Here is a 23,943-nt window from a genome sequence, read left to right as displayed (position 1 = left end):
TAGGGTTTTGGAGTCGGGGATACAGAGGATCCGAGGCCCGCTATACTCCAACCGAAAAAGAGATATTGGCAGCATATGAAGGGGTTTGAGCTGCTTCGGAAGTGATCGGCACTGAAGCACAGCTCCTCCTGGCACCCCGACTGCCGGTGCTGGGCTGGATGTTCAGAGGGAGGGTCCCCTGTACACATCATGCAACTGATGCTACGTGGAGTAAGTGGGTCGCACTGATCACACAACGGGCTCGAATAGGAAACCCCAGTCGCCCAGGAATCCTGGAAGTGATCATGGATTGGCCAGAGGGCAAAGATTTTGGAATATTGCCGGAGGAGGTGACGCGTGCTGAGGAGGCCCCAATGTATAATGAACTACCAGAACATGAGAAACAATATGCCCTGTTCACTGATGGGTCCTGTCGTCTTGTGGGAAAATATCGGAGGTGGAAAGCTGCTGTATGGAGTCCTATGCGACAAGTTGTAGAAACTGCTGCAGGAGAAGGTGAATCGAGCCAATTTGCAGAAGTAAAGGCCATCCAGATGGCTTTAGACATTGCTGACTGAGAAAAGTGGCCAGAGCTCTATCTCTACACTGACTCATGGATGGTGGCAAATGCCCCGTGGGGGTGGTTGCAGCAATGGAAGCAGAGCAACTGGCAGCGCAGAGGCAAACCCATCTGGGCTGCCGCATTGTGGCAAGATATTGCTGCCCGGGTGGAGAACCTGGTTGTAAAAGTCCGTCACGTAGATGCTCACGTACCCAAGAGTCAGGCCACTGAAGAACATCAAAACAACCAGCAGGTGGATCAGGCTGCTAAGATTGAAGTGGCTCAGGGGGATCTGGACTGGCAACATAAGGGTGAGTTATTTCTAGCTCGGTGGGCCCATGACACCTCAGGCCATCAAGGAAGAGATGCAACATACAGGTGGGCTCGTGATCGAGGGGTGGACTTGACCATGGACACTATTGCGCAGGTTATCCATGGATGCGAAACATGCGCTGCAATCAAGCAAGCCAAGCGGTTAAAGCCTCTCTGGTATGGAGGACGATGGCTGAAATATAACTATGGGGAGGCCTGGCAGATCGATTATATCACACTCCCACAAACCCGCCAAGGCAAGCGCCACGTGCTTACAATGGTGGAGGCAACCACCGGATGGCTGGAAACATATCCCGTGCCCCATGCCACTGCCCGGAACACTATCCTGGGCCTTGAGAAGCAAGTCCTATGGCGACATGGCACCCCAGAAAGAATTGAGTCAGACAACGGGACTCATTTCCGAAACAACCTCATAGACACCTGGGCCAAAGAGCACGGCATCGAGTGGGTGTATCACATCCCCTGTCATGCACCAGCCTCTGGGAAAATTGAACGATACAATGGACTGTTAAAGACTACGCTGAGAGCAATGGGTGGCGGGACATTCAAACGTTGGGATACGCATTTAGCAAAGGCCACCTGGTTAGTCAACACGAGGGGATCTGCCAATCGAGCAGGCCCTGCCCAGTCAGAACTTTTACGTACTGTAGATGGGAATAAAGTCCCTGTAGTGCACGTAAAAAATATGCTGGGGAAAACAGTCTGGGTTATTCCTGCCTCGGGCAGATGCAAACCCATCTGTGGGATTGCTTTTGCTCAAGGACCTGGGTGCACTTGGTGGATAATGCAGAAGGATGGGGAAGTCCGATGTGTACCTCAAGGGGATTGGATTTTGGGTGAGAATAGCCAATGATCTGAATTATGTGATGTTACGTACTACATAATATTATATGCCATACTAATGTTATTACAGTAAGAATCACCCAGACTAATGAAGAATAACTTCAGTGAAACCAAGCAAAGCACAGTGATGATGGTACCAGAACTGACTTCAACATGAAACAATCCAACACCACAAACCATCTCCATCTTTCCTGCCCCGGAAGATTATTACGACAGATGGAGCCCGAAGTCATGGACTAAATGAACTCACCGTTCATTTTGAAGGGATGGCCCATAGACTAAGGGAATGATATCTGTGTGTGTATATATATATATTAAAAGAAACCCGGGAAAAGGGGTGGTGATTAATGAAAATGTACTGGAAAATATGAGACTTGAGCATGACGTAGATGGTATAGAATAAGGGGTAGATATTGTCCTGGTTTCGGGAGGGATAGAGTTAATTTCCTTCCTAGTAGCTGGTACAATGCTGTGTTTTGGGATTTAGGATGAGAACAAAGTTGGTAACGCACCGATGTTTTAGTTGTTGCTAGGTAATGCTTACACCAGGCAAGGACTTTTCAGCTTCCCATGCTCTACCGACTGAGAAGGCTGGAGGTGCACAAGAAGCTGGGAGGGGGCACAGCCAAACTGGCCAAAGGGACATTCCATACCATGTGACGTCATGCTCAGTACATAAACTGGGGAAAGCTGGCCGAGGGGGCCGCTGCTCGGGGACTGGCTGGGCCTTGGTCGGCGGGTGGTGAGCAATTGCACTGTGCATCACTTGCTTTGTGTATTATTATTATTATTACATTATTATTATTATTTTATTCCAATTATTAAACTGTTTTTATCTCAACCCACGAGTTTTTTTCACTTGTGCTCTTCCAATTCTCTCCCCCATCCCACCAGGGGGAGGGGGGAGTGAGCAAGCAGCTGTGTGGTGCTCAGTTGCCGACTGAGGTTAAACCACGACAGCTGTGCACAAACACTCAGCTTCCTACAGGGGTTTAGGACTAATGGAAGTCAGCTGATTTATAGCCAACTCCAGCACCGCCCAAACTAGCAAGGAAATCATCCAAGAGAATTGCTGGGAGTTATTTCAAGTGGTGCCACAGCAACTCAGCAATGCTGCATTTCATTTTATGTGGAACCCTGTTACAAACTACAACCAATTCCCTCAAATGTTCTGTAGATGGGATCTAGAAAATTGCAATTCTTCAACAGCACTCCAATGTTGCCCTAATATATAATGGGGTATATCAAAATGTTTTGCCCATGCAGATGTATGCAGGTGTTCAGTTTCATAAAATGGTTCTCACTTTTTCTTTTTTTTTTTAAATACCACTCAGAAATCTGAAGGAGTTACACAAATTGGCGAATGGCTAATCTCAGCTTTTCACCTTTTGTGTTATTTTCAAATCAAGTTGAGTGATCCCTGTAGTGATTACTTTCTAACATCTGGCTGGTGGCTTATTTGAAGACAGTTGGTGGCCTCATTTTGACTTCTAATGAAGACCACGCTGCATAAATCACTGACATTAGATTCCCTACTGGCACACTTGGCAGAGCAGTCCTTGATGGGAAGCTGAAGCAAGACAAAAAAATTAAATGTCATTACGTCTCTGCAACTGAATAATCGAGATCAAGGCTTGTCCACAACATCTGAGTTTGACAGTCACAGACAGTCTTTATGTAGTTGAGGGGCAAAGTTAAGAACTAAAATTTAGCTCTCTTGATTTAGAACATATCATGTGTTCTACAGTCACTTAGAAAGCCATGAATATTTTTTCCATCCCTAAGAAAGGCAAAAGGCCACACTGGCATTTAACTTGTATGAACAAATATTTTTAGGTAGACAATACTGAAATGCTTTGTCAAATTACATGCTACTGTATTCCTATATTCCTGACAGTCATACCACAGACTGAGATGGGAAAAAAACTGAGATATACTAAACTTGACAAGTGATTCAGAGTTTACTTGCTTGGGTCTCAGGTCTTTTATTTCATGCTGTGCTCTAAATTCAGCAAGGGAGAGGAGGCACTACTATACATCTTGGTGTGGTTATATTGCAGCTTCAGAACAGGGGAAGCTCAGGTCTGTTAGAGGCATTCTGACAATACAGAGAATACATGATCTCTAAGGCTGATTTAACAAGTATTTCCTCAGATATATCTACAGCATGCATTAATTTATGCACAAATGTAGCCATATGTATAATGGTCTTGCTTTTTTCCCTACTGGCTCTGCAGAGTTAATGTAATGTTAAGCATTTTCATAAATGATCACTATCTGTGGTCTTCAAACTGTGAGAGCTCTCGCCCTGCCTGAGCTATATTCTGCTTCTATGAGAGATCTGAAGTTTGCTGAGCTCATTTCACATTGAGGGATTCATCCTTCAAAGTCAACAGATCTGAATTGTCTGAAATTTAAACTCCAAGCAAGATCTCAGAGCAAAATAGAAACATATGTATCACATTAAGTACTATGACCTAAAAACAGTAGAGAAGTATTCATACTGGTTTTAGTATGTGCTCATTTACTGCACAGCAATGAGTATGAGCATTGAGAATGCCATCTACTGGCAAAAAAGCATGAGTGAGCATAATTCTATGGCAGGCTATTTCCAAAAAAGGGAAAGGGTAAGAAAATATGATGTGGGTTGTTTGTTGGGTTTTGGTGTTTGTTTTTTTAAATTGCTCATTTCACTTTTTTTTTTTAAATCAGGTAGTTGTAACTCCATGATATGATGCTGAATCTTATGTAGAAACTTTGCTGGGAATGAGTTTTGAACCTGATTAATATTATTACAAATTAATTTTGTACCAGAAAAGGGTAATGCTTGAAAATAGTAACAGTTTAAACAATTTAAATGACATCAGAGATAATGAGAAAATATTAATAGAGCTGCAAGACTGAGATTCCTTTTACTTTCCTATGGTGCCTCTCCTTTCACAGAATCTCAAAAAATAACTCTCAAGACTTCTTTAAATATTTGGTGAGAATATTCAGTGTCTAAGCCTTTGATGCTAAAATCTGCAAAAGCATAAAACTCAGCAGTGAAACTGTTTGTTATTGTGCTGTCAGCTATAGCAACCCTGAGTCCAAGCATTACACAGCCAATTCGTGATTTGATCACAAATAGTCACTTTGGTGGAGAATATCTGTCCTATTAACTCCACTTACAAAGCACTAACTGTTGTCATAGCACTATGGCAAGGCAGAAAGGCAGATCCACTTAAGCTATATCTCTGCTGGTTTGAAAATATTTTATATTTTTTTTGCAATTATTGATGAGATTTTTTTATTTTGTCCAGTCCACACCTAGCCAACAACCAGGTTACCTAGACTATCTAATGAAAAACAGTTGGCCTAATATTGAACCAATATTCTCTGAGAGTGTCCCATCTTTGCAAGTAACAGATATGGAGTACTATTTGGTGGGGAGTACATTACTAATATTCAGTGGGAGAATATTACAGGGAGTAATATTTATAGAATCATAGAATCATAGAATCATTAAGGTTGGAAAAGACCTCTAAGATCATCGAGTCCAACCGTCAACCCACCACCACCATGCCCACTAAACCATGTCCCTAAGCGCCTCATCTACACGTCTTTTAAATACCTCCAGGGATGGGGACTCCACCACTTCCCTGGGCAGCCTGTTCCAATGTTTAACCACTCTTTCAGTAAAGACATTTTTCCTCACGTCCAATCTAAACCTCCCCTGGCGCAACTTGAGGCCATTTCCTCTCGTCCTATCGCTAGTTACTTGGGAGAAGAGACCAACACCCACCTCGCTGGTGGGTGATGAATCTCATACAGTTGGCCTTGGCCCATCAGTCCAGCCTGTCCAGGTCCCTCTGCAGAGCCTTAGAATAGAATCATAGAATCATTGAGGTTGGAAAAGACCTCTAAGATCATCGAGTCCAACCGTCAACCCAACACCACCATGCCCACTAAACCATGTCCCTAAGCGCCTCATCTACACGTCTTTTAAATACCTCCAGGGATGGGACTCCACCACTTCCCTGGGCAGCCTGTTCCAATGTTCCAATGTTCCTGAACAATGTTCCTTCATACCCTTGAGCAGATCAACACTCCCGCCCAACTTGGTGTCGCCTGCAAACTTACTGAGGGTGCACTCAATCCCCTCATCTGGATCATTGATAAATATATTGAACAAGACCGGCCCCAAAACTGAGCCCTGGGGAACACCGCTCGTGACCGGCCGCCAACTGGATTTAACTCCATTCACCACAACTCTCTGGGCCCGGCCGTCCAGCCAGTTTTTGACCCAGCGATTCTATGATTCTATGATTCTAATAGCAGAGGGAAGCCAGGAGTAGTAGTAGATGACTACAAAACATCATTTGGGAGCAAAGACATCCCTGACCATAGCTTTTTCTAAACTAATCTCTTAAAAAAGTAAAAATTCCTTTGTTGTTAGCTGCAGTATGGTTCCAAGAAAGGGAGCAAGCCTGGAAGTGCCAGTACTGACAAGGTACCATTCACATTTTACCACTAAATCACCTTGACTTACCGTGACATATAGGAAGACTGCAGGAGGAACAGCAACATGGAAAGGAAGAAGAGGAAGTGTCATCTAGGATGAACACAAGCTTCTCTGTAAGTCTTGAAAACATCTGCTAATATCAAAACTCAGCATTTCACTCATTTTAGGAAAGCAGAAGGGAATAGGATACAACTTCTAAAATAAGCTGAAGAAATAACAAAATAAATCAGGAAAATGGAAAAAATAGTTTCGGATGTCAGTGTCACAGTATAAAGTCTTTGATCTATGCTTTGTCCATGCAAAAACTGCCCTTGCACAGACACCAAAGCTGTCTCTGAAACATATCAGTAGAGCCCTGCCAACACAGTGCTGTGGCAAAGCTAAATACTGATGTGATGAGGAAGATAATCCCTCCTGATGGTCTTCTGAGAGACCCCATCACTGATGTGATCATTCTGCTCCCAGGGACTGAAGTCTGGGGCTGCACTGTCCTGGGTAGAGGTACGAGCTCATCTGGTGCTGGTAGGGTAGCTTTACATAGGGCTGCCTTGCACCACTACTCTTTCACTTTTGATAGCAAAAAAAAAGCTTTTAGAGTGGCCCCTTCTTTTAAAGTCATCCCTGCTTTTTTGTGACTACAAGTCAAGACAAGAAGGGAGAAAGTGTTACCATGCCAGGACTGAACATTGCCCTGGGCTGAACACACCACACTACCACATCCATGGAAAGCAGCAGGCACTGTGTTAAAAACTCATTTGACTCTCAGAGTACTTAGGAAGGCCTGAAAAGCACAGGAGGATACAGGCAATTTCATAGATGCCCAGCTGTGTCCAACATCAGCAGGGAAAAAGAATCAAATTCGGAATGGACTGAAAGTTAGAAGAACATCAACTCTGCAAATCTGTAACATGCTGTGCGAAACTAAAAAAAGTAAAGACCTGTAAAACAAAGTAAATCTCTAAGTTTCTTCCAGATTCTCTGCAAGAGACTGATTCCTTGGCCTGGAATTTGCTTTTAGTTTAAACTACTTTAATTACAGAGGAAGCACACAGCCCATGAAACAATCCAGAGGTCAAAACTACACCTTTTTAGGCAAGTACAGCTCTAAAGCATGATTGTATTATACTGTTCAATGGACTGAAGAGTAAGTCTATACTGTTTAAGGAAATCAGAATGCTTTGCACCTCCTCTTTCCTGTGATTACTGTCAATAAATGGTTGTGGAGTACCCACACCCATTAGCATAGTCCAGTAAATGGGTTTCCCCCACTGTAGCAAGGCAAGAGCTCCTCTTAACAGATTAATACAATCAGACCCTTCTGTTCAACATGAAATGAGAATGTCAGCAAGGTCTCCTTCCACATGATAATCCCCTACAAATTGTAATTCCTGTTGTAATTACAGGCTTTAATAGGTATAGACGGTTGTTAGGTGCAGAGCAACTATTCCCATTAGGGACTCTTGAGGAATACAATCGGTGCAGCCAAACTATTTATGCACTTGAGACAGTGCTGTGATCAAAGGATCCTATCCTTACTTCTAAAGAGTCACTTAAATAATACAACATCTCCATTTGGATTTCTTTTTGCTGACTTCCGTGTCTTCCACATGTTCTGTTGAAAGGTGGTTTGATTTTCATTTGATCCAGCAATTCACGTTGTAGGGCACAATAAAAAACAAACAAAAGACCATTTCAAGCTTTTATATATATATAGTGGATTGAAATATAAGAAGAATGGCATTCTGTAATGCAATTATTGAAAAAGTGGACAGAAAGATTAAAACTTACAAAGTTATTAGGAAATGTTAAATGTACAAAAACCTAATTAGTATTAAAAAATATTTAAATTTTCCAAGTCTAATGAACTTTTAGAATCTGAGCTCTTGACCCATGAGTTTTCTTGCTTTTGCTCTTTCTAGTCTCTCAGGGGGGATGCGAGCAGCTGTGCGGGTGCTTGGCTGCTGGCCAGGGTCAATCCACCACAAAGAGCTTACAAGACTTAGAAAAGCTTATTTGTGACTCAAGACAGCTGAAGCTGCGATTGGTCTTTTCACCAGAAGAGCTACAGAACTGCCATAAAATTGGGACAGCTTCCAAAGGCTGCCTAGCTCAGCAAGGGGGAGTTGACTTCCAGGTGAAAGTCTCCATAGCTCATTAGAGTCACTCAGAGATTACACAGCCTAAGATTATACCACTAAGAACTTGGTTTGCCTCCTTGGAAGGGTTTTTTTGTTTTGGGTTTTTTTTGTGGGTTTTTTGTTTGTTTTTTAAATAAAACACTAAGCTTCCCACAGTTCTGATAGGCAGAATCTCCCACATACAGCTATACAGGAGACGAGGACATAGAGACACAGGAGAGTGACTCATCTCACCATTATAGACAAGCTCTCAAGTACCAAAGTACATAAAGTTGCAACATCAAAATAATACTGAAATTCACACAAATTCATTTCTGAATACAATGCTTAGTTATTATTTTTATCTAATTTTAACTTAATTTTGTCTTGTATCAGCAACTGGTTTTGAATCATAAACAGACTAATTCCAACCAGTAGAACAGCCAGGAACCAGAAAAGTCATGTCCTTACATTTATGAGTCTATGCTGCACACACAGACCCCACACAGACAGCATGCAAACCCAGGTCATCAGGAGCACTGGCTTTTCTTCTCAACTCTAGGAACAGATTGCAACCAGCAACTACAAGCCAAAAGTACCCATTCATGTCTTTTTGGTGGGACCATCTGGGGATTAGATGCAAAAGCATGGGTCTCTGTTACAGAACTATCCAGCTTTCTATTTGTGACTATTACTGACTAAAGTGCATATCTTCCCTACCTACTCAGATGGACTGTGAGGTACTACGGGATACTCCCAGCAGTCTACAGACAGGAGCACCTGGATCTGCAGCCAGCACTAATGCATCTCTTGCAATGCTTTCTGCATTTGTCTCTACAAGGTAGATGATGGCTGGAGTTCCCCATGCTGTTGTGAGGCTGATGGCAGCAGTTACAGTGGCACCTCTCATGCTACGTTTGGCAACAGGGATGAACATGTGCTCCCCATTACACCCAGTCTAGAGACAAGGAGCATCTAAACTCTTCTTCCCAGCAAAGGCTGGGTCTGGTCCTATTACTGAATACAGTGGCAAATCACTGTGAATAAAGCACCATTTCTATCTGCCAAGAAATAGAAGTTAAAATCTTCCCTTTCTCCCTCTTTATGTGAAAATTTGGTCCTTGTTCTACCTTAAAAATACTAGATAATATTTCCTCTAATTTTTAAGGCTTGATCCAAAGCCCAGTCCAGTTATTTCAGTGGCCTTTGGATCAAGTCTTTTCTCATGATAAAGTCCAATTACAAACATATAATATTTCTCTCAAGTCATTGATAAACAGTACCAGAAAGTAACAGAAAATTCAGAAAATTAAAAAAGATAAATCTTAGAAAGAAAAACAGACATCTGTGAAAAAAGTTGCCCATGACAACCAGAAACTAGATGAAAAAAATGGCAATTATGTTCTAGTTACACATTTATTGTAAATTCATGATGGAAGAGATGAGAGGTAGGTCACCTGTAAATGATACTGGGCAAGGGTCAAAAATAAAATATTGTTTACGTCTTCAGTTTCAGACATCCAACATAGACAAAATGTTAGCAAAGAAAGATTGAGGAGTCTTGTAAGGGACAAATTAAGAAGTATAATTCTGCAAGTATTTGTTAAATAACCCTTAACAAAATAACCCTCAACAAAATAACCCTCGTGAATATACAATTAGGTATGCTGAATTATCCTTCTAATAAAAAGGAATGGGGATTCAAATTTCATAATGGAGTTAAAATTCTATCGTTATTCACCACTAACTTAATCCCATGCCTGATAACTGCCTCACATAGGTCAAAAACCTGTTCCCATAAAATATGGGCTATTCTAAGACAACTGAACTCACTGTATGTACTTGTGATACAAGACATTTAAAAATAACCCAAGTCATTTTGCTGATTCATGCTAACAGCTTAGCATCAGCTCTTTTACTGTAATCCTTCCTGAGCCACCAAAATCCGATCATCCCACACACAAAAAAAAAGCTTGCGACTGGATGAGAGTGCCGCATGTGCTCCCCTGCCAATTGTCCTTGCGAGGACACCTGGGCTCCCCCCGCCTCGGCACCGCTGGGTAGCCCCGCCACTGCAACCTTGCACCACTTGCAGCAACACCCTGCGAGGACACCAATCACAGCCGCAGCAGCATGAGTCAGCTCAAATCCTTTATTCAAGTCCTATTCTGTCTCCATTTTCTTTCTGCCAAGACAGAAATACTTTAAGACACAAAACAAGTCTGGTAGCCAACTAAAATTAACCTCTCCCAACATATAATGAGCTAAAATTATACAATCATACAATCATAGAATCATTTAGGTTGGAAAAGACCTATAAGATCATCAAGTCCAACCGTAAACCTAACACTGCCAAGTCCACCACTAAACCATGTCCCTAAGCACCATGTCTACACGTCTTTTAAATACCTCCAGGGATGGTGACTCAACCACTTCCCTGGGCAGCCTGTTCCAATGTTTAACCACTCTTTCAGGAAAGAAATTTTTCCTCACGTCCAATCTAAACCTCCCTCGGCGCAACTTGAGGCCATTTCCTCTCGTCCTATCGCTAGTTACTTGGGAGAAGAGACCGACACCCACCTCGCTACAACCTCCTTTCAGGTAGTTGTAGAGAGCGATGAGGTCTCCCCTGAGCCTCCTTTTCTCCAGGCTAAACAACCCCAGTCCCCTCAGCCGCTCCTCATGAGACTTGTTCTCCAGACCCCTCACCAGCCTCGTTGCCCTTCTCTGGACAAGCTCCAGCACCTCGACGTCCTTCTTGTAGTGAGGGGCCCAAAACTGAACACAGTATTCGAGGTGCGGCCTCACCAGTGCCGAGTACAGGGGCACGATCACTTCCCTACTCCTGCTGGCCACACTATTTCTGATACAGGCCAGGATGCCATTGGCCTTCTTGGCCACCTGGGCACACTGCCGGCTCATCTTCAGCCGGCTGTCAACCAGCACCCCCAGGTCCTTTTCCGACAGGCAGCTTTCCAGCCACTCTTCCCCAAGCCTGTAGCGCTGCATGGGGTTGTTGTGGCCCAAGTGCAGGACCAGGCACTTGGCCTTGTTGAATCTCATACAGTTGGCCTCGGCCCATCGATCCAGCCTGTCCAGGTCCCTCTGCAGAGCCTTCCTACCCTCGAGCAGATCAACACTCCCGCCCAACTTGGTGTCGTCTGCAAACTTACTGAGGGTGCACTCGATCCCCTTGTCCAGGTCATTGATAAAGATATTAAACAGAACTGGCCCCAATACTGAGCCCTGGGGAACACCGCTCATGACTGGCCGCCAACTGGATTGAACTCCATTCACCACAACTCTCTGGGCCTGGCCGTCCAGCCAGTTTTTTACCAAGCGAAGAGTATGCCCGTCCAAGCCATGAGCAGCCAGCTTCTCTAGGAGAATGCTGTGGGAAACAGTGTCAAAGGCTTTACTAAAGTCCAGGTAAACAACATCCACAGCCTTTCCCTCATCCACTAAGCGGGTCACCTGGTCATAGAAGGAGATCAGGTTAGTCAAGCAGGACCTGCCTTTCATAAACCCATGCTGACTGGGCCTGATCACCTGGGTGTCCTGTACGTGCCGCGTGATGGCACTCAGGATGATCTGCTCCATAACCTTCCCTGGCACCGAAGTCAGGCTGACAGGCCTGGAGTTCCCCGGATCCTCCTTCCGGCCCTTCTTGTAGATGGGCGTCACATTTGCTAACCTCCAGTCAACTGAGACCTCCCTGGTTAGCCAGGACTGCTGATAAATGACTCCACTCAATAGCTATTCCAGCTATCACAGTCTCTAATAGCTGTAGAATCATATTTATAGGTTGCCCGTTAATGTGCATATCAGACTACTTGATTTTTTAAGCTGAATTAATTCCTAGGTGCTTAGTGATGGTGCTCAGACACTGGTTGAGAAATCTGGCCTTGACTTCTTAGCTCTTTTTTTTGTGTCTTTGTCCTGGTTTCAGCAGGGATAGAGTTAATTTCCTTCCTTGTAGCTGGTACAGTGCTTTGTTTTGGATTTAGGGTGAGAACAATGTTGATAACACACCAATGTTTTAGTTGTTGCTAGGTAGTGTTTACACTAGTCAAGGACTTTTCAGCTTCCCATGCTCTACCGACTGAGGAGGCTGGAGGTGCACAAGAAGCTGGGAGGGGGCACGACCAGGACAGCTGACCCAAACTGGCCAAAGGGATATTCCATACCACGTGACGTCATGCTCAGTATATAAAGCTGGGGGAAGAAGAAGGAAGGGGGGGACGTTTGGAGTGATGGCGTTTGTCTTCCCAAGTAACCGTTACGCGTGATGGAGCCCTGCTTTCCTGGGGATGGCTGAACACCTGCCTGCCCATGGGAAGTAGTGAATGAATTCCTTGTTTTGCTTTGCTTGCGTGTGTGGCTTTTGCTTTACCTATTAAACTGCCTTTATCTCAACCCATGAGTTTTCTCGCTTTTACCCTTCCAATTCTCTCCCCCATCCCACCGGGGGGGAGTGAGCGAGCGGCTGCGTGGTGCTTAGTTGCCGGCTGAGGTTAAACCACGACAGTCTTTCATTGTAAGTGGTAAGTTTTGCTCAAGTACCTATGTCCTCTTACTTGACGAATTTTGATTAACTGCAGTTTTCAGTAAGATAGCACTAAACCCATGCCCTTTAGGATTTTATCAGTGACTCCATGAACTGATATTGCAAGCTACTAGGCATGATATTAACTGGGTGTAGATCTGCTTTGACAAAAGCAATAGGACTATACAGCATTTTGGCAAACTATGGAGTTATGGGTATTGATGACCAAAATTGCCAGATACTGACAATCTTTAATTGTAACTTTTGAAATGGTAACTTTCAGAATGAAAGCTGTTAAGGCTTTTTGGGGTAATGACATTTTCAAAGAACAACGGCCTTCTCTAGGAAGCCCGAAGGAGGCAAGCCCACTGCCACTGCTGAGGCAAGCAGCTGCCGAGGGGACACGAAACACGTCTTGCACTTTGCCAAGGTCCTCCAAGGCCACATGCAGGCTGGTGAAAATAAAAGTCTTGGGCACAGGTAAAGAAGGACTCACTTAAGCCAGTGCAGTCATCGACCACTGACTTATGGGCAACAGGAGACATTCTGGTACTGCTCAGGTAGGAAATGTGCCTTCCACAGATACATGTTCTTCATAACAACAGGACAAAATACAAAGTAGTCACAGTGCATTGCTTGAGCAGTATTTCTTAGAAGATTTGGGGTGACTAACTACTGCACAGCTATTGAAATAAAACAGATTTTAATCTAGACAAGGACTTGAATACACACCAATGAAACAGTCAAGTGTCCCCAGGTGGAAGCTGAGGGACAAAAGGGCAGGTGTGGAAGTCTTGCAGAAGGGCCCTCAATGGCTTCATCCACACACAAAATCTTTTTACTCGGTCTTTTGTGAAGCAGGATATTCAGCTTTATGCAGCTGAAACTTTTTTTTTAATTAAGGTTGGTAGGAACAGCTGCAATTTCAACAGAGCTCTTTCCAAGACTCTCCACTTGCTCTGCCTCACTACCAGATACAGTTCCTTTTCCAGCACGTACATGTTACAACTCATTGTTTGAATTTTTTGTCCTTGTGAAGTTAACATAAGATGGGAGTTATCATCAGTACATGACAGAGAAAACAGAGGCAAGCACTGGAGTACCCATTTTAAGTCATGTTGCCTGTTGTCTTGGCAACCAGTTAATAAGCTCTGTTACTCATTTTTCACCAGCACCTGACAAAAACATCTTTGCAAGATTTGGTATTATTAAGGAGTCTGCTAACTCAGCTGCTTTACAAGGTATCAGAAAAAGATCTGCTGGCATTTCCATTCTGAATCCTATTTTTCAGGGAATAAGAAATCATCCATAAATTGCCCAGCAGCTGAATATACGATGCACAAATACCACTGTGACAATCCATTTCCTTGATAAGAGCACAAAAAGAGTGTTGGGATCTGGTCATGCTCCCTGCAATATCAATATGTACATTGCTATTCACTACACATGGAGAAGGATTAGACCTCAAATTCCTCAAATGAAAACACACAAATGCTTTGACAGACATTCTCTTGCATATCTCTCCTTCGACAGTGCAGGCATATGGCATGGGGACAGGGTTGGCCCTGTTTCTCCAAGCTTCCTTTTGGAGAAAGAGTCCTACCTGTTACATTGCTGCTGCATGTATCCTCAAGCTGCTTTGAGAAGCATACAAGCATGTACTGAATTGGCACTGCAATTACCATAATTAAACATTATAATCAAAAAGGCTTCAGCCAGTAGTCAGACCTCACTATATTGAGCTGTGCAGACACACTAAATGACTCTACCCTTCCTCAAGATTATACTGCCCCTATGTTTGAGTCACACAAAGAGTTCAGTCTCAAAAGATTGAAAAAAAGCTGTTTAATTAAATCCCACAGACTATCCCATCATCTTGGATGAAAATACTTTCCTTGGACAAGAGGTCACCTAGTTACCCAAATTCCAGAGAATTTCTGAGTTTGGGACGATAAGATAATACGTACTTACAATCATCTCTTTAGTCTAAATGTTGCTAGTTTCCCTGGTTAAACATTCAAAATTCAACATTTGTTGAACAGAAATCAAACATTCTGAAATTTTATTAACAAATGGCAAGAAAAAAACCTCCTTCCTATCAAACAGTAGAGAAGACACAAAGGAGCCTCATGCAGATTCAACATCAGAGAACCACAGAGAGACTAGAGAGACTAAAATATTGTCCTCTGATCTGTGCAGTGGGATTCTGAAGATGTCAATGGGCTTCTCAACAAAATTTGAGAAATGAAATTGGTCAAGAGGGCTAGCTTTATTCCTGGATGTTCCCTTTCCCAGTTTCAGGTTCCCTTAATGCTCTTTCAACATAGATTTTGGTGGCTTATTGTTTTAAGATTGAACAGTGCTGAAAAACACATTCATTACTGCTTGTCATAGAGATGTTGATGAATTCCAGTCACATGCAATTAAGCTGCAGTTCAACACAATGACAGACTAAATAGGCAAGTCTAGAAAAACAAGAAAAAAACAACCAAAAATACAATTCCTAGAGAAAAATTCCTAGAGGATTCTATAATCTTTCTGTTGAAAAAAAGAGGTGCACAATCTTATTTCATTTATCATATGAAAGCAGAGTATTTGCTTTATTTTAATTCATGCAATGCTATCAAGAGGTATCATCTAAACAAGACAGCAAAAAAAAAAACCTAGACACACTGGAATATTTTTGCTAAACAAGAAGCACAAGATCTTTTTTTTCCTGAAGTTTTAAAATAAAACACATACATGTTAAAAATGAGCTGCACTGCATATTGCATTCCTTAAAGATAAATTCTGCTAATTTCACTTATCAGAATACCCTCTCTGTAAAATGAGGCAACTGATGTCACTGAGAAGTTGAATAGGCTTCATGACATTTAAACTGAAATGAAAGATATGTATTCTAGGCCTGAGTTTACTTCTATGTAATTCAGGAACTACATGCCTTGACCCTAAATCTTCACACTGAGTATTCTTGTATTGGTTCTGTTGTTTTACAAACCAGGGGAAGAATCATAGAGGTATATTTTTTTCTTAAATCTGGCAATGTTTTACTCTCTATAGATATGGGGAGATATGGCAAAATCTGCTATAATCTATGCTGCAAGAGGAAGAATTAGTTACACAAGACATTTTGGTACATTATTCAAGACCATCAGGTCAATACAGTCATGCTAGCAAGACGTCAGGATCTCTTTGTCAACAGTGTATGGCAACTGACCCTAGGAATGTGATGCAGTAGTATGATACAACATTTCATAGCCCTTTTCACCATACTTAAGAGATGTTCCTGAAGCCGGAATTTATAACATTCACCAATACTAGGTTGTACTAGTCAATGTGCACATGGCCACAATAATTTCACCAATGAAAGCAACCTATACTCCTTGGAGAAGGCTATATATTTTTATATGAAAACAAAGATTAAGTTCACACATACTCACTCAGCATTTGTGTTAAAGTAATGAGATGTTAGAAAACTTACCAAACACTTGACTCCCATGCACTCAGAATAAAAATCAAATTTTACACTTCACAAAATTGTTGGGTTTTTTTATTTATTTTATTAACCCTCTAAAGGAAGGACAGGCTTGAAAAAAAGGCAGCAGAAGATAAGATTTAGTCTCATGAGCCCTGTAAAATTCTAATTTCTTCATACAAGCCAAAGAAAGTTCTTGTGAGTCAAGGTAGACCCTCCACCCCTCAGCTTTTTCATACCAAGAAAGAGAAAAGTCCAAGCCCTTTGGGGACAAACATGGGGCTTGATTCACACTTATACAACAGCTGTGACACCATTTCTGGCTCTATCAAACTGTAGAGCTAACCTTTCAGGTTATTTTCTGTATGTGCTCTACCTACCACAGTGAGGAACAGCTTCAGTCTCCAGGACTACTAGATTTGTGCTACATGAACTGTTCAGTCAAAAAGTGGGTTTCACTTAACTTTAATGGGGCCCTAAAACTAACATCTACTGCCAAAGTAATCATGGTGAGATACATGAAGCTAACCTAAAAGGATGATTATTTTAAAGTTTCAGACATTTCCTGTCATCAGAAAGTTAAAACAAATTATAATTTTCAAGCCGTATTTTAAAAGAAAGAAAAAAGTATTCATTGTAAAGAATCACAAATGAAAGTGGGCCATCCAATACCTGAGTGTATTTATTAATTCTGCTCTTAAAAAAACCATACAAAACAAAACTTTGTCAAACCCTTCCAAAAACTCACCTCGAATTTCAGGAGAGAATCGAGCTGAATGGCGAGACACAAAAAGTTTCAGTTCTTGATCCAAGTTGCATTCAATCAAGTTTGTGTCCCATGATCGGATTCCTAAAATTCAAAATGCAAAACACATCTAGCTTGATATATGAGCACTGGAAGTTTTAATTGATTATTTCTCCATTTACATTCATGTTATTTGCATATTTCTAAATTCTAAAACCAGCCTCTCTTCCTTTCAAGTCACACAGCTATCCTTTGCAAAGTGCTGAGTGCTCAGAAGCAGCACTCTGGACAGGGATCAGTCACAAGCAAGAGGAAATCTGCCTTTCCAAAAGGTAACAATCCTTTAAGGCCCCTGCTTTAGGACTGCTGGTTCCCACATCCTAGTAGCCACATTACAAGAAGTTATTGATGTCCCAGAATTTACTTTAAAATAGCAATACACTGATTTATAAAACTGAAAAGAGTGAATCACTCAGGGGATATGTTAACCCTATTGCAAGACCATTGTATTTGTCCCCCCAAGAAAAAAAAAGACAGCAGCATCTAGCATGTTGCAAATTAATATTTAAATACAAAGTATTAAATTGCTGACTTCTTCATTCAAAAGCTTTGAAACATTCTATATTTTAATATCTAAAATATCTAAAAGTTGTGATGTTTTAATCTGAAAGCTAGATGAAATTTAAATTCTTTTAAAATTAAAAATAAAAAATATTTTAAAGCTTATTTTAAATTAAAATTTAAGTGATCTTTTATTTATGAAATATCAAAATTCTAGTTTTGAGATTTTAAAATGCTACGCTTAATCTTTTTTCTTTTAAAAAATAAACATCACATCTCTATTTCCTACCATTTTTCCCCCCAGCTACTTAGAAAGTGAGACACTTGACACATATATGATCATAAAATGTATTATTCCAAAATATATTTTTAAGGATTGAAATTTGACCAGGAAAAAAAAAATCACCACAGCCAAAAGACAAATTTATAGTTTCCTACCATAAGATTTTGATGACTAAATTTAAAAAAAAAACCACACAAAACCACAAAAAAAACACAACAAATTAACAGGAGAACGTTTTAATATTTTTCTATAGTTTTCTTGTTTTGTTTTGAAAATAATGAGCAGGCAGTTGCACTACTGGTAAGTCCAGGCACTGCTGCGATTTTGAATACCAACATTATAGTGATTTTTGTTTTTTTCCCTAAAGGAATATCATTAGACTTACACAAATTAGCTGGCAAACACAGAAGGGACTGCAGGTGAGGAAGTGTCTAGTGGCCTCTCCCCACATGCCTGACCATGTCTTTGCATGAAATTGTTGAGTTAAATCACTTTGGGGTTTGGTACCTTTGGGGTGGAGGAGATGCCTGAAGAGGTGTGTGGCCAACCCCTTACCATGAGACTAGCACTAACACTTCTGCTGGCAACTGTTAGGATTTCAGGCTGAAAACTTTACTGTCAACACTGCCTCCCATGCTTTATTCTCTTTCAAGGCAGCAGAAATGTCAAGCCTCGCGCTGGCAGAAGCCATGTTTAGGGCTGAAGGATGAGGAGGACAAAGAGGGGGAAGAGCAGAGAAACCAGATCTGCAGTGCCAGGCTCCCATTGCAGCTCTGGGTAGGTTCTCCATGCAAATATGAACATCTGCATTTCAAGAGCTTGAAGCCTCTTCAGGGAGAATTCATCCAGGGCTTTTCCTTGTCAGCATCCCAGTCAAGGTAGGAGCATGCTTCTTACTGGGATATGCTACCAGCTATTAAGTAGCTGCCATTTGAAACTAAATAAATTTGGAAATACTGTATCACCTGTGTGTTTCATAACCACTCAAGAGAAAAATAACTGAACTACAACCAGCCACCTCCACTTCCTGAATTATGCATCATTGTTCAGAGGCATAAGCAGTGAGTCTCTTCTGTAAGTCTCCTTATTTTCATTTCTCAAAAATCTCTTGGCCATATGGTGAATTTTTGGAGCGTAGTTTTGGCAGACAAATACAGCTCAGCAGGCTTTAATGTTTTCCAGGTGTTGGAATATTTGAGAGCAAGAAAGTAAAGATGATATAATACCACGCATGTACAGCGCATATGAAAACTATGACTAGTAAACTGACATTGATCACAAAGCTGAAGTACGTTGAATGAATGAGTGCTGAACTTCAAGAAGCTAGAAGATAAACAGCTCGCTGGCCTCCGACAGCAAGCTTGTGTGGGGAGACTACAAAGCTTTCCGGAGGTCAATTAAGCAATATGGATTATGATTCAGCAATGCTGCTAATGATAGGATCTGTCCACCATCCATCCCTAGCTGCTTTTGTCATGAATCCAAATTTGCAGTAGGGATAAGATTCTGATTAGGCATAGTCAGACTGCTGAGCCAGGCAATGTCCAAAATACAGGACTCAATGTAAAATAAATAACAAAAAAACAAAAACAAACAAAAAAAAGCCTAGACACACCACACACACAGTAGTCCTAGAAGCTGAAGTTGGGATTTGGATAGAATATCCCAAATCTGCAGCTGCATGATTCAGCATTCTTGATGCAAAAATTATGCATCTACATTATAATGTATAATGTATTATATACATTATATAACCAAATCAGGTTTGGGTAGAACGGAGGTAATTCTGGAATTAAAATCCAAGGTCAATCCAATGATGTATATCATTAACAGCATGGAAGTAACTACTGGAAGTATGACTGAACTGGAGCTATTTCTTTCTTTCTGCAGGCTTAGGAGTGCAATGCCACTAGACACAGGACTTATCAGACAGCAGACAGGGCACACCCAGTGGCATCTGCCAAATCAATGGAAAAATCTTGAAGCTTTCTCTTCACTCACTCCTTCTTTTTTGGTGGACAGTGGGTTGGAGGATTGCTCCCTTAGCAAAGTGACATCCTAAATGTAATTATTGAAAATGCAGCTTGCCACACCATTCCCTCTTCATGATATATTAAGAAATGACTCTGCATTCCACCAGGTTGCATAGCATCACACCACTGATGTGTTATCAGCAGATGTTTTCTTTGACACATTGTGCTGCAGTTCAGCACATGAATCCACACTTTTCAGTGACGGTACTTAGGAGATGTACCAGAGAAGACAGTGAGGCAGAGTTATCAAGAACCCTAAATGCATTTAAGGCTCTGTTGAGAATAAAGGTTGAAAGAAGCCATTTTTTTCAGACTACAGCATACTTTCCAATGAGAAAGAGATTAGTCAAGCCCATATTTGCCTCATACATAGAGCTTCAGACTCCCAGCATACTCATCCAGAACAATGCACCTCAAAATTTGATCAAGGTTTTTTTCTAGCAGGCAAAATCCCAATCAGATCGTCTGACACCAGGAGCAGTGAGGTGACTTCTAATCCAAAATGATGAATAAAAAGGCCAAAGCATTCCCTCTGAACATCTAAAACTGTAAGTGGGTGTTATGCTTAGTGGCAAGAGGTAGCAGCAACAACTATGCATCAGCAACTGAACAATAGAAGCTTCAAGAGACTGAAGAGCATTTCTTCAGAGGAAGGATGACATCAAATGTCTTGAGGGCATAAGTTTTATCCATTTGCTCTATAAATTTTAATAATTTAATTAAATGCAGCCAATTTACTTCTGACACAACCAAAAATTAGATAGCATTAGGAAAGTGCAACGCTGAAGAGGCTCTGAATGACAAAGCATCTGCCTCAGTAGTTCTCCCTAGGAGACAATGGTAGCAATAAAGATGAACAGGTCATGGTGAAGCTGGTTAGCTGTGGTGAGGCAGCCCTTTACCACAAACAGTCATGAAAAAAGAATCAAGAGAAATAGCCAACTAAAGCAACAATAGTTGAGAAAACAACAATAGAGACAAATGAAGTCCTAGCTGGACTGCTGAACCACACCTACATGGCAAGGCTGCTACCAATTCCCCTTTCCAAGGTCTCTTTCTCCCTTCTAATGGCAGGTTTCTGATATTTCTGCTTTCACCAGCCCAGAACAAAAAAACATTACAAAATCATGTATCAATTGAGTTTAACAAAACATAGGGTCCAGCAATAATTTTCTTTGTGCTTCATACCACTATTATGGCAACGGGGCTTTTTTCCCCCCTCCATATACACTGCAATCTATTGTATCAGAAACCACATCAAGAACTTATAAAACTGTTATTTCACTTGTGATACCTTCCTGTATTGCTGTCTTAAGAAAAGGACAAATAAACAGTGAGTCATAGCATCCCGTAGCTAGACAATAATGAGGCTGAGCACTCAGGTATTAGCCCGATTACCCGTATCTTTTTCTTTATTGAAATATATATGTGCATATAAAGCTTAGGTCCTGAAAAATTCTCCAGCCAAGAGAAAAGTCTCGTTGCTGAAAGTTAGACACAATAAGCACAGCTGCATTCCTGCTCAGGGAGTCTTTGCCACTGAGAAGGAAAACGCCCCGAATCCCGCTGGTTTGGTTTCGCGGTGGGGGACAGGGGTTTGCTGGGGAACCGAGAGAAACGCCGAACAGCCGCGCCAGCCCCAGACGCGGTTTTTTTTCGGCGGCGCGGACGCCCTTTGTCTGCTCCGGGCTGCCATAGGGACCGCAGTGCGGACTGCGCCACGCCCACCCGCCGCTGTCTCCGGGCAGACGGGCTCGGCGACGCTGCGGGTGCTCGGCTCCTGCTGCAGCCCCAGCCCCTCCGCCCCAACAATGGTGAGGAGGGGGCTTGCCCCCTTCGCCCGCTGCTAGCGGCGGGGCAGACACTCCTGGGGATGGACAGCGGGGCGCGGTACGCGCTGAGCCGACTGCGGATCTTTGTGCGGGCGGCAGCAGGGAGCCGCCGCCGCCGCCGCCGGACGCCGCAAGGGGCCCGGCCCGCAGCCGCTGACCGCCGCGGGCGGCTCTCCGGCGCTCGCACTCGACGGGGGGGCTCCGAGTCCGGTGGGGCGGGAGGGGCGTGCCCGCAGACGGGACGACGAGCCCCTCGTGAAATAAAAAGAAGAAACCAGAGACCACGACTTCGCAGCTCATGTGTCTGTGCCGTGTGTGTGTGTGTGTGTGTCACCTCGACCATGAGCAAGGGGCGACCGGGCCCCCCGCCCCGCCAGCCGAACCCGGGCAGCGCTCCCGCTCGCCCCGCGCGGAAGGGGAAGAAAACGGGGAGCGGCTGCCTGTCCTCCGCGGCGCCCCGCCGGGCCGGGGGGCCCCGCCGCGGCCGCTTCCGAAGGGAAGGCGTCGGCGGGGTGGGGGCTCCGGGGGGCTGTGGCGCTGCCTGCGGCAGCCTCGCGCCCCGCCGCCTCACCTCGCTCGATGTTGGCGATAGCCCGCCGCAGGTGCTCCTCGGTCACCAGCTCGCCGATGACCACCAGCAGGTAAAATTTGCTGTCCAGGAAGCGGTGCGAGAGGCTGGGCGAGAGGGAGGTGGGGTTGGGGATGCTACAGGAGGGCTCCGAGTCCACTTCCACCACCACCACGGTGGCCATCGCGGGCGCCCCGCTCCGCCCCGCGGCTCCGGGGCACTGGGCGGAGAAGGGCCGCTCGGCTGCAGCCCCGCAGGAGGCAGGGAGTGAGGGCGGGCGGGGAGGCGGCGGCGCTTTTATACGGAGACGGTGCAGGGCAGGGACCTGGCGAGGAGGAGGAGGAGGAGGAGGAGGAGGAGCAGAAGAAGAAGAAGAAAGGGGGGGGAGCCGGCGCATCTCCGCACCGCCACTTTTCCAGCATCCACAGCTGATGTCATCTGCGGCAAATCCTCCCCGCAGCGGCCCCTGGAAGCAGGAAGGACGCGGGGTGCAAATAATGCCCCGAGGGGCCGCCGCGAGGGCGGCCTCGGGGGTGTGCCCCGGACTGCGCCCCGGACCGCCGCGTGACCCCTCTGCCCGTGCTGCCCCAGCCGGCGCAGGTCCCGCATCCCTCACACACACCCCCTTCCCCTGTGCCCTCCTGATGTCTTACCCTGCTGGTTTGGTCATCCCATGTCCCTTGTTCCCCCAGGGCCTCAGTCTGCTGGCTTGGCCATCTCCCACTCCCCGAGGCCCTCCCAGGGTCTCAGCCGTGAAGCATGGTGGCCGTGCCATGAGAAGCCACAGGTGATGCCTTGGCAGACCTGGTGAGCTCATCTGGGAAAGCCAGCATCAGGGCTCCAGCTGTACCCCTGATGCTGGATGAAAAAAGTAGCTCCACTGTCCAAGGCTAAGAGTCCAGTCTCCTGCATCTTGCTGTAGCACTGCAGCAAAATTTGAGCTATATTTCCCCCCCTCCTAACTGGCAATCTAAATATTCTTGTTACCTTTTTTTTTGTTTGAAAGCAGTTCACTTAATAAGATACTTCAAACATAGAGGCTTTCTGCACATATTCAAGGCCCATGGATATATGACTTAGCACTGTTTCTGAACAAGCTGCTAAAACCCATACTCTGAAGGCTCCAGAAGTTCAAAGGGCTTTGGGTAACTAATTTTGACCGGGCTCAAGCAACTCCAGGGAGAAATGGTATCAGAAAACATCTACAATTGCCAAAACAAAGGCTTGATTCCTCTTGATTACCACGTAAAAGTTAGACATCTGCTCCCTGATACTCAGAGACCCACTCGAGATAAATTCAATCACCTCCTAAAAGTGTTTTATCCTCCCCTAAAATGGGATAGAGCAGTCTGAGATAAATCAGCCTCTCTAAGATGTTCCTCTCACTTTACTGACAGAAGCCAGGCACTGGTTTACACTAAGCATCTTGTTTATATGGCTAAAATGATGTGGGAGAAATCTCACTGTGACCTAGGAAAGGATATAAACTTTTATAGCCTGGTCCCTGACTGAGAAGACACTTCCTCTGTGTGCAGCTCCTTCTGGTACTAACTGCTCAAATT

At 43.6% G+C, this 23,943-nt stretch overlaps 1 protein-coding gene across 1 annotated transcript in view; it reads right to left on the bottom strand.

Annotated features, from left to right (window-relative positions):
- The window catches only part of LOC143171869 (microtubule-associated protein 1B-like), a 130,353-nt gene extending 107,718 nt beyond the window's left edge, over nt 1–22,635 (bottom strand). Inside the window, exons 1-2 of the mRNA XM_076360987.1 lie at nt 22,385–22,635; nt 17,108–17,209 (exon numbers count right to left, since the gene is read on the bottom strand). Coding sequence (XP_076217102.1) covers nt 17,108–17,209; nt 22,385–22,565 — 283 coding nt within the window. The 5' untranslated portion in view covers nt 22,566–22,635. The remainder of the gene's footprint in view (nt 1–17,107; nt 17,210–22,384) is intronic.
- Between the last annotated feature and the right edge of the window lie 1,308 nt (nt 22,636–23,943).

Source organism: Aptenodytes patagonicus, chromosome W, assembly GCF_965638725.1.
Source record: "Aptenodytes patagonicus chromosome W, bAptPat1.pri.cur, whole genome shotgun sequence".
NCBI classification, from domain to species: domain Eukaryota; kingdom Metazoa; phylum Chordata; class Aves; order Sphenisciformes; family Spheniscidae; genus Aptenodytes; species Aptenodytes patagonicus.
This window is presented reverse-complemented; position numbering and strand designations above follow the sequence as displayed.